This window comes from Punica granatum, chromosome 8, assembly GCF_007655135.1.
Source record: "Punica granatum isolate Tunisia-2019 chromosome 8, ASM765513v2, whole genome shotgun sequence".
In the NCBI taxonomy this organism is placed as follows: Eukaryota; Viridiplantae; Streptophyta; class Magnoliopsida; order Myrtales; family Lythraceae; genus Punica; species Punica granatum.
Genome location: NC_045134.1, coordinates 3,536,576 through 3,555,852, shown reverse-complemented (window position 1 = coordinate 3,555,852; position 19,277 = coordinate 3,536,576). Strand labels below are relative to the sequence as shown.

At 39.7% G+C, this 19,277-nt stretch overlaps 2 protein-coding genes, 1 long non-coding RNA gene and 1 pseudogene across 6 annotated transcripts; 3 read left to right on the top strand and 1 right to left on the bottom strand.

Moving 5' to 3' along the window:
* The first annotated feature begins 445 nt into the window (after window positions 1-445).
* LOC116187905 (TMV resistance protein N-like) lies at window positions 446-19,277 on the top strand. 4 transcript variants are annotated; one of them, XM_031516918.1, is made up of 7 exons: window positions 446-1,134; window positions 1,251-2,349; window positions 2,425-2,712; window positions 2,807-3,757; window positions 4,675-4,791; window positions 4,896-4,954; window positions 18,975-19,277. In XM_031516918.1, exons 1-6 carry the CDS (start codon window positions 644-646, stop codon window positions 4,926-4,928), a joined length of 2,979 nt encoding a protein of 992 aa, XP_031372778.1. In that variant the 5' UTR covers window positions 446-643; the 3' UTR covers window positions 4,929-4,954; window positions 18,975-19,277. The 4 variants fall into 4 exon arrangements, with proteins under 4 accessions (XP_031372778.1, XP_031372777.1, XP_031372776.1 ...); XM_031516917.1 differs by lacking the exon at window positions 18,975-19,277 and adding an exon at window positions 5,545-5,718 and having other exon boundaries at window positions 4,896-4,934; XM_031516916.1 differs by lacking the exon at window positions 18,975-19,277 and adding an exon at window positions 5,542-5,718 and having other exon boundaries at window positions 4,896-4,934.
* On the top strand, window positions 6,289-8,377 carry LOC116187913 (annotated as a pseudogene).
* Window positions 8,746-10,955, bottom strand: LOC116187916. Its single transcript, XR_004152140.1, has 2 exons — window positions 10,645-10,955; window positions 8,746-8,969 (listed from the first exon to the last, which is right to left on the bottom strand). It is a non-coding gene; the product is annotated as an uncharacterized LOC116187916 (long non-coding RNA).
* LOC116187904 (TMV resistance protein N-like) lies at window positions 15,164-19,270 on the top strand. Its single transcript, XM_031516915.1, has 6 exons — window positions 15,164-15,733; window positions 15,852-16,959; window positions 17,036-17,323; window positions 17,418-18,311; window positions 18,695-18,811; window positions 18,916-19,270. The coding sequence occupies exons 1-6, from the start codon at window positions 15,177-15,179 to the stop codon at window positions 18,946-18,948; spliced, it is 2,997 nt and encodes a 998-aa protein (XP_031372775.1). The 5' UTR covers window positions 15,164-15,176; the 3' UTR covers window positions 18,949-19,270.

The window sequence follows — 19,277 nt, the reverse complement described above, 5'->3', positions numbered from 1 at the left end:
CGGTTTTGGATCGTGTTCAGGTTACTCTGCAGATTAATTATGGGCTTGAAGCCTGTTATGGTTTCATGCTGACATCGGATGCAGCCTTCTTAACAATGAAGTGATGAGGCCAAGAGCCATTGACAGAAGATTGAGAACTGATATACCAAAATTGATTAGAAAGCGATTGTTCGGCACGGGGAATCATATTCTCATCAAGAACGCGGTCAGGGATGGAAAAAGTTCCATTTCCTCCATCTTCATCTTCATGGACAAAAGCAAAAGCAGATGCCTAAAAAAAGTAAAAAAACAAGCAAATGATAAATAAACAAAAAGTGGAAGTCCATTCAATGAAGAAAGAAATGTTCTTTTCGCTTGTCTAGCAACTTGTCCTATTCTAATTGTTCTTGTTATTAGCAACAATGCCCGGTGAATTTTTTTTTTTTTTTTTTTGTGACCACTCATTAGAGAACATCAATAGATGGCTCCGAAAAGGAATAGAACGCGAGTCTCCGGAAAGCATCATCATATAGACATATAGATGTTTAGGAGAAAGTCTTTCTCATCTTTAGGAGAAGTTTTCCCTCAGTAGCTATTGAGAAGAAATCCGACACAAACCGCCAGTGTGTTTTATTTGACCACTGAGAGACCGAGAGATCGGGCGATGGCTACAAAGAGGAATAACAACACATCATCACCACCACCATCTTACCAGGTCTTCCTGAGCTTCAGAGGACCCGACACCCGCCAGGGATTCACGGATGTCCTTTACCATGCTCTTGTAGATGCTGGGATTTGTGTATTTAGAGACAACGAGGAGATCCGTGAAGGCGAGAATATCGGCGAGGAAATCCTGCGAGCCATTGAGGACTCCAGGATCTTTGTGCCCATCTTCTCCAGGACCTATGCTTTCAGTAAGTGGTGCCTCATTGAGCTCGCAAAAATGGTGGAGTCCAAGGAGAAATCGGGCGGCAGTAAAAGGATCCTGCCCATTTTCTATGATGTGAGTGTCGATGATGTCAAGCTTAAGACGGAGTTGTACACTGGAGCTCTATCAATACACAGGGAGAAGTTCAGTCCCAGCACAGTGCAGCAGTGGGAGGAGGCTCTTCGAGACGCCGGAAAAATCAAGGGATGGGAACTGAAGGATAAAGGGTAAATGGCTCATTGAACTTTTTCATTCTTCACGCTGTGCTTGCCGTTTTCTGGCCTTCTAAACTATCTGCCATCATATGTCAAACACAGTATGTATTCATGTGCATCAATGGCAGTTATGCAGAATTTTCCAAGGAATTTGTCAGGAAGGTTTCAGCGGAGTTGAAAGTGAAACAAAAATATGTGACTGAGAACCTTGTTGAGAGGATTGATCAGCAACATGCTCTCACAGAGTTGCTGGACGTAGACTCCTCTCATGATGTTCAGTTAGTCTGGATACATGGAATGGGGGGTATCGGCAAGACGACACTTGCCATGGCTGTTTTCAACCAACTCTGCGATCACTTTGAAGGCTGCAGCTTCCTTCTAGATGTGCAAGAAACAACCAAGCGCAAGGGTATTGAACACTTGCAGAGGCAACTCTTGCAAGATCTTGGTGTTAAAGCGGCAGACATCACCATCACTGACGAGAACGATGGGATCAAGATAATCAGCAAAAAGTTGCAGAACAGAAGAGTTCTAGTTGTTCTGGATGATGTGCCCGACCACCAAGAATATACTGGAAAACTAGCAAGAGAGGCTAGTTGGTTTAAAGTCGGAAGCAGGATTATTATTACCTCTCGGCGTAAAATGGTTCCTCCATTTAAAGGTGGAACAGTCAAGACATTCGAAGCAGAGCCAATGGAATTCAAAGAATCTCTCCTTTTCAGTAGGCATGCCTTTGGGAAGGAGACTCCGCGGGATGACTCCCTTGACCTTTCAAAGGAAGCCATTAGAATTACCGGAGGACTTCCCTTGGCTCTTGAAGTAATAGGTTCAAAACTTCGAACAAGTGATCGTGGCCAGTGGAATCATATAATGGGTACCTTACAGAAAATACCCGACAGGAAGGTCCAGGACAGCCTTAAGATATGTTATGATGCTTTACGCTGGGAAGTGAAGAATATATTCCTTGATATCGCATGTTTTTTCATTAATGAAAAAAAAACAAAAGCCATGTACATGTGGCAAGCCTGTGACTTTGAACCAGAGTTGGCAGTGCAAGAGCTTGTCGATGCGTCCCTAGTAAGGCTCACAGATGAGAACAGGTTCTGGATGCATGATCAGCTGCGGGACCTTGGAAGAAAACTCGTTCGTGATGAGAGGCACCACGGAAAGCCTTGCAGTAGAATATGGTTGCATGAGGATGCTCTGAAAGTGCTGCGGGATGAAGAGGTAAAAAATTGTTTGTGATGAGATGTTTTTTCGTTCACGGTTGTTCTCTCATCCCTCGTTTCTTCCTGTTTACAGGGCAAAGAAAATGTTGAGATGCTTAGTCTTTCGTCCGAAGGACTCTCGGAGTATTGCGTCCTTACAAAACATCAATTGAAGAATTTCAATAGTCTAAAATTTCTCAGTTTATGTAGATCGAATTTTTCGGGAGATCTAGAGCTTGTCCTCCCCAAGTTGATATGGCTTTCTTGGCATTCTTGTCCTGGCGTGTTTCAGAGAACTAATCTGCATTTGAAGAATCTAGTCGTGCTTGACCTCTCAGAAAGTTCCGTAAGCGGAACTTGGACTGGATGGCGCCATATCAGGGTATAACTAGCTCGCGCGTTTAGTACTTTTAGACATTGTCTTGCAGCTCTCTTCCCATTAATTTTCAGTTATATGGAATTCTGTTGTTTGGCAGATGTGCAACGAGTTGAAAATTCTAGATCTCCAGAGGTGCGACCACTTGACCAAAACGCCCGACCTATCAATGTGCACAAAGTTGGAGAGACTAATACTCAAAGATTGCATTAACCTAATCAAAATAGACCGTTCCGTAGGAAAGTTGAAATGCCTAAAGTATCTGAATGCCAGTGGCTGTCGTTATCTCAGAGAAATTCCGAGGGAAGTATGCTGTTTGGATGGCCTCGTTGATATTGTCATGATAATGGAAGGCGGCTTCAAGGACAGCCACAAGCTTCCAGACTCCATCGGGAGACTCTCGAGACTTCAGTGCCTGTGCGTGAGTTTGAGAAGCAGCTTCAAGGACGGCCAGAAGCTTCCGGACTCCATCGGGAGACTCGAGAGACTTCAGAGCCTGCGTGTGAGTTTGGGAAGGAGCACACCTCCAAGCTCACTTGGAGATCTAAAATCACTGACTATGCTGGTCCTGTCATGGTCAAAGATCGCTGAGATACCTGAGTCCATTGGAGGACTGGTGAAACTTGAGCTTCTGTCATTATTCTACTGTAGAGAAGTAAAGAAGCTCCCAGCTTCGATTGGGAATCTGAATTCGCTGGTTGAGTTGAATATTTCAATGTCAGGAATCACTCAACTGCCCGATGCTGCTGTGAATTTGCAGAAACTGAGAGTGATTGATATGAGAGGTTGTTCTATTAGGCGGTGGCCAGGTTTCCTGGGGAATTTGAAGAAGCTGGAAAGGTTGGATATCTACGATTGCAAGTATTTGCGAGTTATCCCATCAGCAATTAGGAGGATCACTTCCTCGCTAAAAGTCTCACTCTCAGCCTGGGACAAGAGTTGTGACCGTTATTGGAAACAGCTGGAAGTGGAAGTGGAAGAGGAAGAGGAAGGGGGAAATCCTTTTGCTATTTCACGTAATGCACCGGTGGACAGGTTACGAAGATGGAGGGTACGTTTCTCTTCTCCTCTATCTCCCACCTCAGGTTCCCTTTTTCAAAGGACGAGGCATCAAATAATCAAAATACCAATTGGCATAAAGTGTTGGATTTTAACGGTGTGTTTGATTTCAGAGTTAAAATTTTAAATTTGTAATTTTAATTTTGATTGTGGAAAAAGATAAAAAAAAATGTAGGGCCTGTAGACCCCATCAGTTTTGTTGTGTAATGTATTGGGTAGTGTATGAGATTATATATCGAATAATATATAGGGCTCACCAGTTTTACTTTGGAAAAGTATATTTTGTTGTGTAGTATATTGAAATAAAGTTAAAGAAAAAAAATTTTCTTCAACTTTTTAACCATTTAATTCAATTTTTAATAATAAATTCTCTCAACTATTCATTACTTTTTCTACCATTCAACAATACAATCATTATTTTTTTCAACTATTCATTACTTTTTTTTTATATTTTTTCTCATAATTCAACATTACAAATATTACAAACCAATTAAAATCAAAATTCAACTCAACTCAACTTTAAAACCAAATACTATTCTTGCCAAATTGTCAACAGGCTTAGGGCCTGTTTGGTTTCAAGATGCAATTTTAGAATAACAATTCTAACTTAATTCTACCCACTACAAAACAAAATAACTCATATAAAGTCAAAGAGTGGACCCCATTTATACCACTTTTTTCCACAACAAAACAACATAACTCATACAAAGTCAAAGGGTGTGCCCCATTTATACCACTCAAAATCAAAATCAAAATCTGATTTTAAAATTCTACTATGAAACCAAACGCAACCTTAGATTGTGAACTAAAACTTCTTAACTTTGTTATTCACCATTTTCCTTGCCTCTGTTGGTAAAAATGATTAAGAATCTTGTAGAGGTCCAAGCTCACTGAATTTGTTCCTTGTAGCAAGCTCAACCAGTTTTAGAAGCCTCTCGTCGATTCAGATACACCCTGGACTTGAAGAAAGAGGAAGAGAATCAACAGACTTTGAGGAAGACTAGGGCCCATGCTCAGGCCATTCGGGTAAGAAATCTTTTCTACATTGTAAAATGTAATATCTCCAGGATTTAGCTGTTTTCTCGTTTGTATTTTTTGTTTTCTTCTAATCTAATTGTCCATCGTTTCAGGCTGCATATCTTTTCAAAATGTCAAAGGACTAACTAATGGTACTACTCTACTCCCATATCTTTGAGTTTGTGCTCAATCATGAAATGAATGGTGTATATATATACATATATTTGATAAGTTAATGAATGATATTAGCTATCCTTTTTAGGTAATTTATTTAATTTAATTGCTGTTATTGGTGACTCAGCCACACAAGGATTATGTTTTTCTATAGTTTGCAAAAACTTTTTTTTTCTCGTTCGGCAAGAATGAAAAGTTTCTTAGGTTGTGTTTGTTTATAACTTAATTAAATAAGTGTTTAAAAGTTAGTTACATGGAAAAATAAATAGGAAAAAAAAAGAGAAAGATAAAAGATAATGGTCTTTTCTACTTAATAATTGAGTCAAAATCCACTTAATGAGTAAATGAAAATTTTAACTTAATGAAATAAGTCATTTTTCACTTGTTGTGCCCTCTATCACTCATAAACATTTTCGCACCCTCATCGTTCCTACTCTCTTCCTATACATTTCTTTCTTTAACTAATTAAGTGCTTAATTTTTACGCACTTAATTTATCAAACACCACCTTAGTCTAGGATGTTGAGGTAACTATATGAATGTTTAATCTCTTGCGGGATGATGCTTTAACGTATTGTTATGTCAGGAGAAGGACCAGACAGAGCATTGCTGGCAGGCCGGGTTCCCATCGTTGTTTGGGTGGCGAAACTCGAACTCAGCAAACAAGTGCTGGTAATTAAGTAGGCGAAACTTAACAAACGTGTTTATTAATTGTACTTGCTAATTCGTTCTTGTTCTATGTCTTCTTTGTGATTTGTCATCATATCTAGTTGTTCTCTGTAATTTCACTCTCTCTCCGTGTTATACCTGATCTGCATCGAAGCAACCCGGATTCCCGTTCCACCCTTCAACTATCTGCTCATAAGGTTCCATAATCAGACTATAATAAGAGAGTAAAATACTTAACTGAAAGTGAAAAATGTCTGAAGAAAGTATATGATATCATCTTTGACAATAATTTGATCTGGGCAATAACGAATATCATCCCTATCGCACATCAAAGGCAGTTTTAGCTCTGCATGTGATGGCACGGCAACTTGATGGCATTCTGTAGGTTCTCGGAAAACTGCGATGTTGGCGATACTCTGAAAATCAGAATCAGAAGAAAAGTTCGGGGCATAAAACGTAAACTCTAGTAGGGGAAAACAAATGGTCCAAAAGTTCTTATCCTACTGCAATATGCACCCAAACTTCAAGTAGGGGCAAAAGTGATGCAAATGAGAAAGTTTAGGGTTCAAAACACAGATTTCGGTTTCCTCTTCCGTCGTCCTCCCCCGCTAGCGCAGTGCGGCGTTGGAGAGTGCAGAACAGTGCGGCGGCGGCAATTTCTCTCCCTTTCTTCTTCTTCTTCTTCTTCATCTTCTTCCAATGGCCAAATTTCGATCTTTCAGTTTCCGCAAACTTCTGCTCATCCCAAGACGCCTCTTCAGCAGCACCTCAAAGGCCTCGCCGTCACTCCCATTCACAGTCCACTACCTCGTGAACAAATGCGGCGTCCCGCTAGAATCGGCTATGCCCGCCGCAGAGAAGGTCCAAATCCGAGAAAACGCCACCAAGAACCCCGACGGCAGTCCTCAGTTTTCTCAAGTCTTACGGCTTCAATAACACCCACGTGGCCTCTTTGATCTCCCGCCACCCCGAGTTCCTCCTCCACCGGCCACAGACCACCCTGAAGTCCAAGATCGACTTCTTCATTGGGAATGGTTTCCGCGGTCCGCTCTTCCACGAGCTCATCCTGAGGAACCCCAACGTCCTGAAGCGGACGGTGAAGACCTACCTTGAGCCTATCTTCCATTTCCTCCGGACATACATCCTGACCTTTGAGGAGCTCCACACCGCGATTTTAGACGCGGTTGGCTTCTAACTTCGCAGCACCAGTCGACCCTGAAGCAGAATATCGGGTTCCTCTTGCGCCAGCGGGTGACCCCTGATGGTGTCTCGAATTTCGTAGTGAATCAGCCCGGGGAAGCTGTTCAGATCCCCCAGAGGGTGGTTAGCGCAGTGGGTCAGTTAAGCGAGTGGGCATCGAGCCAAAGTCCGGGATGTTCATCCACGCGCTACGGGTTATGCTCAGCATGGATGAAGCAAATTGGAACCATAAAGTCAAGGTCTTGAAGAGCCTGGGGTGGTCCGAGGAGGATGTCCATTCAACGTTTAGGAAGTACCCGACTTGCCTCGGTATATCCAAGGCGAAGATTTGGGAAGTGATGGACTTCTACTTGAGCACCGCGAAGATTGACTTGGAGATGATTGTTAAGTACCCGAAGTTTCTTTGTCATGGGTTGGCTAGGCTTCGCCAGAGGCAAAAGGATCTTGAGATCCTATTATCAAAAGGTTTGCGTCAGATGGATAAGTCGAATGGCTGGATATATACTGTGCCTGAGAAGTGTTTCTTGAGGGAGGTATATCGTTAAGAACTTGAACGAAATCTGCGACTTGATGGCCATTTATAGCGGTTCCTCCAACAAAGAGAAGGGCATGAGGAAAAAGAAGCAAGATGTCGCCACCCAAAATTTCGACAGAATTTCTCCTATATTACCTCGATATCTATTGTCACATATATTATTCACATAAAAATTCGCTTTACATAAATTTCCAAATGTATATAACCAAACTATTAAGCTCTCACACTTATGTATATATATATATACCAAGAGAGTTAAATCACTAAATCAATTAAACAAAAATTTCAGATCGTAACATATTCAAATACATTTTATACAAAAAGAATACCTATTAAATAACTAAAGTCTCTTCATAGTTATTCGAACTGATCCCGATATCAAAAGCGATTTTTCTGCGTAGCTAGAAGCTTATTTAGAAAAATATATGCAGGGTGTGAGCTGCATCTCAGTGAGTACTATATTCCAAAGCAAAATGAATTATTATTAAATAAATATTTAATTGCAAACAACCAAATATTCAAATAAGTAATACAATCACATCCAATCCAACAATCAACTCACATGCACATATATACGATATATATATATATATGTACAAACTATAATAATAATTATATCCAATATAGTAACTAAATTTAAATCCTACTAACAAATACTCACAACTCTTCCAATCATTTCTCTAGTATCCAATATCACATAAACATCAAATATCCTTTCATTTGGCTTTCATAGAAAATCACTACACAATCACTTGACAGATCAAGCTCTAGCATCCCACCCGCATTCAAGTATAAGAACATATTTCGACAAGCTCAACAATCATCAAATCCATCTAAATCAATCCAAACAAACAATGCACAACACTAGTCAAACAATATAGCCATATGGTCGCATTTCCTTGTGACAAGTTAGAACTGTATTGTAACCCCGCACATCTCACTCATATCATCCTCAACTCCCAATATCCATGTCTCATAAGTGAGGGCCATTTATTAACCTCTTGTAGTAAGAGTTGACCTTAATTATATTCCGCCGGGTCCAGCGGTCGTTTGTGCCCCATTTTTCTATTCTGCCAGATCCATCGGCCGTTCGAGCCCCTTTTTCTATTTCGCCGGGTCTAGTGGCTGTTTGAGCTCCTCCTTCTATTCCGCCGGGTCTAGCGGCTGTTTGAGCTCCTCCTTCTATTCCGCCGGGTCTAGCGGCTGTTTGAGCTCCTCCTTCTATTCCGCCGGGTCTAGCGGCTGTTTGAGCTCCTCCTTCTATTCCACCGGGTCTAGCGGTCCCATGGTTGTAGTCAAACAATATTAGTATATACAAGCACAATTCCAATCACATTACAAAAGTATCACATTATCATCACATATCTTATACACAATCACGCCGCATACCTCAAGTCAAAATGAAACATAACATGCAATATCATTCAATTCCTTTCACACAACATAGTAAAATCGGTTTCTTAATCTAATTATCACAATATTCTTCTTAAATAGTTTGTATAACTATAATACATCATTTTACAAGGGAATAAAGTATTTACAGACAATTTTCAAAATGATAACTCAACAAATCGAGCCTTCTGGGTGCTTATTTTCGGTCTCGTCAACTCCTATAAATCATAAATATAAGAAGAAAACAAATTATAAGCATACTTATGATGTTTATATATTCCTTATAACAAAACATGTCGCGTTTAGTCCCAAAAGAAGGAACTTATTCATACTTAATTGCCCTTGAGAATCTCGAGAATTAACCAACTTCAATCGTTTGTTATAAGTAATTAACAAGTTATTCCAATTAAAGATAACTTAGAGCAGCAACTAGCTTTCCTTTAATAAATAGTCGACCTTATTCCTTAATCCATTGTTTTAAAATTTATAACTTTATCCAAACTGAAATAGTAACCAAGACTCAGAAATCTAACAAAACCAACAATATTGTTTGAAAAGGAAAAGGTGGAAATATAACTTGAAGGTATTGACTCTAAGTTATGTTACACAATTAAGGAATGAACTCATATTTATATATATATATATATAAAAAGAAAACAATTAGAGAACGGAAGATATCGAATCAATGGCTAGCTTTTGGTCTTTCCCAAATCATCAATTATATGACTTTCTGCCCCAACATTTGTTTAAGCGAATGAATGTGAATAATTTGTAAATCGGTTGATATATCGACAATAAACTCCATAGAAGCATTTCCCATATTTCCCAGCTTTCCACTAAAAAGATCTTGACTCAACTATTACTTTTAACTCTAACCAATTAACCAACTCATTTTCTAATTTAGTACTTCAGGTAATTCATTATCAATTAATTCACAATAAGGAATACCAAATCAAACACAAGAAGCTCAACACAAGAAGAAATTAGAATCATTAGTACATATGCAACATCTCCATAAACAAATCGATTTCAAGCTCAAATTACTTCCTATGTCATTCTCTAAACAATCTTCCAACTTACATAATTCATTCAACTAACTGATTTGAAGGTAAGCTCTCTTCATCAAGTAAACTCGAACGACAAACCGGACCTTAGAGTAAGCTGAGCTGAACAGAGATAAGCCCTAATCTACCGTATAAGTCCATAACGTCGTCTAAGTCATTAACAATGAATTTACGGAAAGCCGAACTCATTTCCCCCAACAGATCGAACTCTAATATAAGCTGAGATGAGCGAAATAAGACCTAATTAATCCCTAGACTCGGTGAATGGTAATGCCTAGGCCATGGGAAAACCAACTTACTGTAACAAGGATCCTTGAGCTAAGCTTGTTCATCAATTTCTCCCTTTTACTTCCTATCAATTTCTCATCAGCAGTTAATCTCACATTTTAAAAAATAAACAATTAAACATCAGCAGTACCCTAACTTGCAGTAATAGCCGACCCTCCAAGCTTTCTTCAATCACAACTAGAACAAGAGATAAAATGGCTTATAGAAACTAACTCAACCAAGGCAACACAAGTCAGGGATGAACTTCAAATTTAATAGCTAGTAGAGCAAAAGCCGATCAACAAAAGAGGAATCTTAATCGATTACCAGCAAGACAACTCAATCCATAAAGAGAAATCTCAAATTAATTCCTAACCAGCAACACAAACAAGACAAGAATAATCTCAACACTCAAACGTGCCACTAATCTAACTAAGTATAAACTCAACCTCTAATTCTCGTCTTAATCATGATGAACAGTAAGGGATTTGAAACCAATAGAAACTAAAGCTTCTCGAGAGATAGTATAAATCACAAGATTTGATCGATGAATAAGAAGTACCTAATCCTTCAAGGAACCGTTCACCTCAATCCAACTCAAAACCAACGGACTCCCTCCATCTCCCTGTTCTCCAAGCCGAGTCCTTACTCCTGCATGAATTTCCAGCCAAGTTCTCCACCGCACAATTGCTCTCCATCTCGCTCTCTATTTCGCTCTTTATCTCGCTCTCTCTCTCTCGTGCTCTGTTTGCTCTGTTTTTCTGTTTCTCGATTTTTTCCCAGCTAAACAAGACAGAAAGAAAAAAGAAAGAACAGAATCAATGGAATGACTGAGGCGGTGGAAGATGAGGGGAAAAATGTAGGGACACGTGGAGCCCATGCCTTCATTTCAATTTTTTTTTTTTTGCTCCAGCAACACACCTATAATATATATATATATATATATATATATAAGCATGTAACGTAAGTATAAGTATACAATGCTTGAAAAATGCCGGGTCTTGCACATGAGTAGAAGATTGCTTGGTTCGCGGAGAAGTAATGTTGTTTACTTGCAATTTGCCTGGAACTTTAATTGAGAGGTTCTCTGGGATAGATAGGCCGTTCTGTTTGCTGACATCGGATTTAGTTTTATCGATTTTGCTAATGGTAACATGACTGCAACCCAGGCGAAAAAGAAGGGGATGAAGCGAGGGGTTGTCCGTCGTCCCAATTTGGTGGAAGGTTTACTTGCAAAATCATATATCTGGAATGCCAGATATATATACAGGCTTTTGTGGCATTGTCTATCACTTTTTTAATTTTGTAGATGAGTTAATATTGATTACATGAGAAGGATATCGGCAAACATCACATTGAGCGAGTCATTTTCTGAAAATTAAAGTTTTTCTTTTCTAGTTGATGGGAGATGTATTCCATCGATTCAGCTAATTTATGCCAAAAGAATTTCTCAGCCTAAATCTTGGCCTCTGATCTTGTTCAATTATTCTCAGTGGTGTCATGATAGGCTCGAATCCTGTTACTGATGGCTTCATGCTGAGATCTGATACAACCTTGTTAATTGACAATGAAGTGATGAGGCTAATAAGAGCAATTTTCAGACGAGCGGAATCAATTAAAGTTACTCCGTAAACGTTCATTTAAGCATAATCTGTTACAAGCGTCATGAAGCAAAGTGACCTCCCAAACTATGGGCCCAGTTCCTGCTTTATGGCACCTCAGGAGACCTGACATGATCACCACCTACACTGTAGAGGACAGCAGCTGGTATGGTGACTAATGCACCTGGCTTAATTTACATGAAGTCGTGGAGCAAATGGGCTCCTCGACATCTCTTGATTATTGTGTTCACTGTTGGGATGATTGCATACCATTACATAACATGTGCTTTGGTGCCTGGCAGTTTGAAGGGATAAATCTGCTCGATGGGGATATTATTAAAGCTGCCAACCTCGCTTAACAGGACCACGGTTCAGCCCTTGTGAACAGATCCCATGCATGCAAGTCGCTTTTGTACTAAGACGAGCTGAATGTAAATGACTGTGGTCAGGTTAACCTACTGCTTGCTCATGATTAACTTATAAGTCAGCTGCGTCAGCTCGATCTCCTCAATATGCTTATCTGTGGATTTCTCCATTATTATGCGTAATAATCCTTCTGCTCGGCCCCACTTAGATATTATCATCAGTCGTTAATTACAGGAGTTCTCGCATTGAAGATATGCAGTGTTCAGGCTCTTCTTCAGACGAGAAAGATGAATTCTCTCCTGCACTTTGAGACGATTGTAAGCTGCAAAGATCTCTTTGGTCATCAAGTATGAGCCAGCCACGAAATGGTGTGGGAGATGGTGAAGCAAGGTGTTTTTGGATCCACATGCTCACGTACGTTGTATAGCAGTCCCCGCAGTGAGGAGCAAAAGCTCATGCAGGGCAGGGCGGGGAGTTTCTCATACGCATCACTGCTCCGAGGGGCTCAGCAAAAAAGTGCAGTTTAATCCTGAAAACGGAAAAGAAAGAAGATTCTACTGATGATCTTTGGGACAGAACAAGAGAAATAGGAAACTGGTGAACATTAGAAAGTGAGGCTCATCATATTTGTTAAATTCTTTTCTCTTCTGTGCAGTGCCACAGTTCTTGTTCTTTATGCTATGAACTCCTTCTGTATTACGTCCTGCAGTTCGTGTCAAAGAGGACCTGGTTCCCGATCCCTCCCTTAAACTACTCAGTTAAGATGTTTCCTGTTACGTCAATTTGAACTACAATAGTACTAACACAATTCTTTTAGAAGATAATGCTTGACGATAACAAAAATTTATCTCCTTTGCAGTGCGTCCTCAGCAATAAGAACGAGGATGAACAGCTTTCCCTAAGCCTTTTCTTTTTTCTTTCTTTCTTTCAACCCACAATATAAGAACTCAATATGAAAGAGAGAGGTCTTCCTTTAACCCCGAAAGTCATCCTCTAGATAGGTTTCTCAGGGACTAGATTTCGCACTTTTCACTCTTTTCGTGGAGCCAAGACACAAACTTTGATCAGTAATATGAATCTGCTCCTTTCAAATGAGGTTTGTCAAGAAATGAGAAGGTTCCATATTTTAACAATAAAACACAATAAAATGATTAATGATTAACATAAAACTAAAAAATCAATCTACTGCGGTGGCACATGTTTATTGCCTTAAAGTTAATAGTTTTTGCGTTAGATTCTCGCTTGTGAAATTTTTTTGTGCCTCTTTATTTCCTTTATCTTTATAATCAATATAATAATAAGAAAGACTGAACGAAAGCAGAGAGAAGTGTCTTTTAGAAAGTGTGAACATGACTAATTAATTATTTGCCAGAACCAATCACAGAACATTGCTATGGGAGATGATTCTTTTGTATTTGTTTATTATTATTATATTATTTTATTATATTATATTTAATTATTGGAATCAAACAAGCTAATCCTCGGTCAATGTTTCAGCGTATTTACGCATTATACTATATACCAGCTATATGATTTTCATATTCAGAAAAATAATATATGTATATATATAATGATTTTCTTGATATCCGAGAGTAAGTAATATGACAAGCTCCCAGGGCGGAATCGGTCTAGTTGAACATAGTCGATTATTGTAGTAGACTATGTTCAATTGGACCGGTTCCTCCGTGGGACTGGATAAATTTCCAATATTATTAGGTAAAGACATATCTTGATGAAATCAAATATCTGCCCAGGTGCTGAACCAATACAGTTATTTGTGCAATGATCTCTTCCTACAAATTGGGTCAATATTGATGACATGAAAACGAACGTAGTAACGTGTTAAATTCCCAATTCAATGAAACAGAAAGCATTGTTAGGGGATCCAATTTGAATCACCTAAAGCTTCATCAAGTTTCAACTGAATTTGCATTGTTATAGTTGATCGAAGAAACAAAAAGCATTGTTACGGCATTTGCATACTCTTCCAAGTTAACGTGTGGAACGCCATCCATCAAAATCCCATCAAGAATTAACGAGGTCAGTAATGGAAGAAGTTCCATTTCCAACTTCAATTTCCATCGGTTATCGGGCTTCATCTATCTCAATAACCACACACATTCCGCAAGTCCATCAGGAAGCTTATCACAGTCGTGTACGATGCGAATCAAAAATCCATACCTTAATATATATATATATATATATATATATATTGAAAATGGACAACCGCGCACCTCGAGTGCTCGCAATTTTACCCATAATTTCACTTTTATAAGGTTTAGGCTGGAAATCAAAGACGAACTATCAAGCCATAGGCCAATGTACGTTTCATTAAATTATTTGTTTTTCATCGCATCCGGTTGGTGGGGGGTTAATTATTTGATGGAACTTTTGATTAAAAAATGTTATCTTTTGGAATTAATGTTATTTAAGCCATTTCCACATGTACGAGAAAAGTCGTCTCTTATCTTTATGAGAAGTTTAAAATATGAGTTGACATTGATGACATGAGAAGAGACGAAGTAACGTGTTATATTCCCAATTCAACGAAATATAAAGCATTTTTAGGGGATCCAATTTGAATCACCTAAATTCATCAGTTTCAACTGAATTTGCATTGTTGCAGTCGATCAAAAAATTTGAAAGCACTGTTTCGGCATTTGCATGCTCTTCCAAGTTCCAACCATATATTTTGGCCGGCCTATACACGTGGAAAGCCATCCATCAAAATCTCATCGAAAATTAACGTGGTTAGTAATGGAAGAAAATCCATTTCCAAGTTCAAGCTTCATTGGTTATCGGGTCTCATTTATCTCAATAACCACACAAACACAGAAGTCCATCAGAAATTCATACCTTAAAAATAAATCATGAAAATCGACAAAGGCGCAGCTCGAATGCTGGCAATTTTTACAAATTATTTTCACTTTTTTAAGGTTTAGCCTGGAAAATCAGAATAAACAATAACAAGCCAACGTATGCTTCATTAAATTATTTGTTATTCATCATATCCGGTAGGTGGGGGTTAATTATTTGATGGAACTTTTAATTAGCAATTGTTATCTTTAGGAATTAATGTTATTTTAAGCCCTTTCCCACATATATGATAAAGTCTTTTGTCAACTTTATGAGAAGAAATCCAACACAAATCTCGGCGAGTGTGCTTTCTTTGACCACTGAGAGACTGAGAGATCGGAGGATGCCTCCGAAGAGGAATAGCACATCACCGGCAACATCTTACCAGGTCTTCCTGAGCTTCAGGGGACCCGACACCCGTCAGGGATTCACAGATGTCCTTTACCATGCTCTCGTAGATGCCGGGATTCATGTTTTCAGAGACAATGAGGAGATCCGTAAAGGCGAATATATCGGCGATGAGATCCTGAGAGCCATCGAGGACTCCAGGATCTTCGTGCCCATCTTCTCCAGGACCTATGCTAGCAGTAAGTGGTGCCTCGTTGAGCTCGCGAAGATGGTGGAGTCCAAGGAGAAATCGAGCGGCAGTAAAAAGATCCTGCCCATTTTCTATGACGTGGGCGTTGATGATGTCAAGCTTAAGACGGATTTGTACACTGGAGCTCTGTTGAAACATGGGGAGAAGTTCAGTACCGATATAGTGCACCAGTGGGAGGAGGCTCTTCGAGAAGCCGGAGAAATCAAGGGTTGGGAACTGAAGGATAAAGGGTAAATGGCTCATTGAATTTTTTCATTCTTCACACTGTTCTTATCGTTTTCTGGACTTCTAGACTATCTGCCATCATTTGTACTAAACACAGTATGTATTCATATGCATCAATGGCAGTTATGCAGACTTTGCCAAGGAATTTGTCAGGGAGGTTTCAGCGGAGTTGAAAGTGAAACAAAAATATGTGACTGGGAGCTTAGTTGAGAGGATTGCTCAGCAAGATGCTCTCATAAGCATGTTGGATCTAAAGTCCTCTGATGATGTTCGGTTGGTCTGGATCCATGGAATGGGGGGTATCGGCAAGACGATACTTGCCATGGCTGTTTTCAACCAACTCTGCAATCACTTTGAAGGCTGCAGCTTCCTTCTAGATGTGCAAGAAACAACCAAGCGCAAGGGTATTGAACACTTGCAGAGACAACTCTTGCAAGATCTTGATGTAAAAGCAGCAGACATCACCATCACTGACGAGAATGATGGGATCCAGATAATCAGCGAAAAGTTGCAGAACAGAAAAGTTCTAGTTGTTCTGGATGATGTGCACGACCACTGGGAGCATATTGGGAAACTAGCAAGAGAGGCTAGTTGGTTTGGAGTTGGAAGCAGGATAATTATTACCTGTCGGAGTAGAAGGGTTCCTGCATTTGAAGGTGGAACAGTCAAGACATTCGAAGCAGAGCCAATGGAATTCGAAGAATCTCTCCTCCTTTTCAGCAGGCATGCCTTTGGGAAGGAGACTCCGCCACATGACTCCCTTGACCTTTCAAAGGAAGCCGTCAGAATTACCGGAGGACTTCCCTTGGCTCTTGAAGTAATAGGTTCAAAACTTCGAACAAGTGATCGTGGCCAGTGGAATCATATAATGGGCACCATACAGAAAATACCGGACAGGAAGATCCAGGACAGGCTTAAGATATGTTATGATTCTTTACGCTGGGAAGTGAAGAATATATTCCTTGATATCGCATGTTTTTTCATTAATGAGGAGAAAACAAAAGCCATTTACATGTGGCAAGCCTGTGACTTTGAACCAGAGTTGGCAGTGCAAGAGCTTGTCGATGCGTCCCTAGTAAAGCTCACTGATGAGAACAAGTTCTGGATGCATGATCAGCTACGGGACCTTGGAAGAAAACTCGTTCGTGATGAGAGGTTAAAGCACCACAGAAAGCCTTGCACTAGAATATGGATGCATGAGGATGCTCTGAAAGTGCTGCAGGATGAAGAGGTAAAAAATTGTTTGTGATGAGACTTTTTTTTGGTTCACGGTTGTTCTCTCATCCTTCATTTCTTCCTGTTTACAGGGCAAAGAAAATGTTGAGATGCTTAGTCTTTCGTCCGAAGGACTCTTGGAGGATTGCGTCCTTACAAAACATGAATTGAAGAATTTCAATAATCTAAGATTTCTCAGTCTCATAAGATCGAATTTTTCGGGAGATCTAGAACATGTGCTCCCCAAGTTGATATGGCTTTCTTGGCATTCTTGTCGTGGTGTATTTCAGGGAACAAATCTGTATTTGAAGAATCTAGTCGTGCTTGACCTCTCAGAAAGTTCCGTAAGCGAAACTTGGACTGGATGGCGCTATATCGGGGTATAACTAGCTCGCACGTTTAGTACTTTTATACATTGTCTTGCAACTCTCTTCCCATTAATTTTCAATCATATGGAATTCTGTTGTTTGGCAGATGTGCGAGGAGTTGAAAGTTCTAGACCTCAAGAGGTGCAACCGCTTGACCAAAACGCCCGACCTATCGATGTGCACAAAGTTGGAGAGACTAATACTCAAGGATTGCATTAACCTAGTCAAAATAGACCGTTCTGTAGGAAAGTTGAAATGCCTAAGGTATCTGAATGCTAGTGGCTGTCGTTATCTCAGAGAAATTCCGAGAGAAGTTTGCTGTTTGGATGGCCTCGTTGATATTGTCATGATAATGGAAGGCAGCTTCGAGGACAGCCACAAGCTTCTGGACTCCATCGGGAGACTCTCGAGACTTCGGGGCCTGTGTGTGAGTTTGAGAAGCAGCTCCAAGGACAGCCACAAGCTCCCGGACTCCATCGGGAGACTCTCAAGACTTCAGCGCCTGTGTGTGAGTTTGGGAAGCAGCAGACCTCCAAGCTCACTTGGAGATCTAAAATCACTGACTATGCTGGTCCTGTCATGGTCAAAGATGGCTGAACTACCTGAGTCCATTGGAGGACTTGTGAAACTTGAGTTTCTGTCATTATTCTTCTGTAGAGGAGTAAAGGAGCTCCCAGCTTCGATTGGTGGTCTGAAATCGCTGGTTGAGTTGAATATTTCAATGTCAGGAATCGTGCAACTGCCCGATTCGGTTGGGAATTTGCAGAAACTGAAAGTGATTGATATGAGAGGTTGTGATATTATGAGGTTGCCAGATTTCCTAGGGAATTTGGAGAAGCTGGAAAGGTTGGATGTCTACGGTTGCAAATTTTTGCAAGATATCCCATCAGCAATTGAGGGGCTCACTTCCTCACTAAAAGTCTCATCCTATGCCTGGGAGAAGAGTTGTGACAGGTATTGGAACCAGCATGAGGCAATTGTACGGTTGCGGAGATGGAGGGTAAGTTTCTCTTCTCTTCTATCTCCCTCCTCAGGTTCCCTTTTTGAAAGGACGAGGCATTGAATAATCAAAAGAACAAATGGCATAAAGCGTTGGAGATATCTAATGTTCATAAAACTAATGGGTATATGAATCTCTTGGACTGGATTTATGTTAAACTTCCAAGCATTTATTTAGGTACTGATGTATAGGTGATCACTGTTTCTCGACTCTATACAGCATAATAACAGGCAAATGTGTTTCTATTCTTGCCAAATTGTCAACAGGCTTAGATTGTGAACTGAAACTTCTTGACTTTGTTATTCACCATTTCCTTGCCTCTGTTGGTAAAAATGATTAAGAAACTTGTAGATGTCTAAGCTCACTAAATTTGTTCCTTGTAGGAAGCTGCATTAAATTTAAATGCCTCTCGTCGATTCAGATACACCCTTGACTTGAAGAAAGAGCAAGAGAAGCAACAGACTTTGAGGAAGACTAGGGCCCATGCTCAGGCCATTCGGGTAAGAAATCTTTTCTACATTGTAAAATGTAATATCTCCAGGATTTAGCTGTTTTCTCGTTTGTATTTTTTGTTTTCTTCTAATCTAATTGTCCATCGTTTCAGGCTGCATATCTTTTCAAAATGTCAAAGGACTAACTAATGGTACTACTCTACTCCCATATCTTTGAGTTTGTGCTCAATCATGAAATGAATGGTGTATATATATATATATATATATGTATGTATACACACACACTTGATAGGTTAACTGAATGATATTAGCTATCCTTTTCAGGTAGTTTATTTAATTTAATTGCAGTCATTAGTAACTCAGCGACACAAGGATTATGTTTTTTCTATAATTTGCAAAAGTTGTTGTTTTTCTTTCTGCTAGAATGAAATGTTTCTTAGTCTAGGATGTTGAGGTCTTAATCTAACAAACGTGTTTGTTAAGTGTAGTTGCTAATCTGTTCTCGTTCTATGTC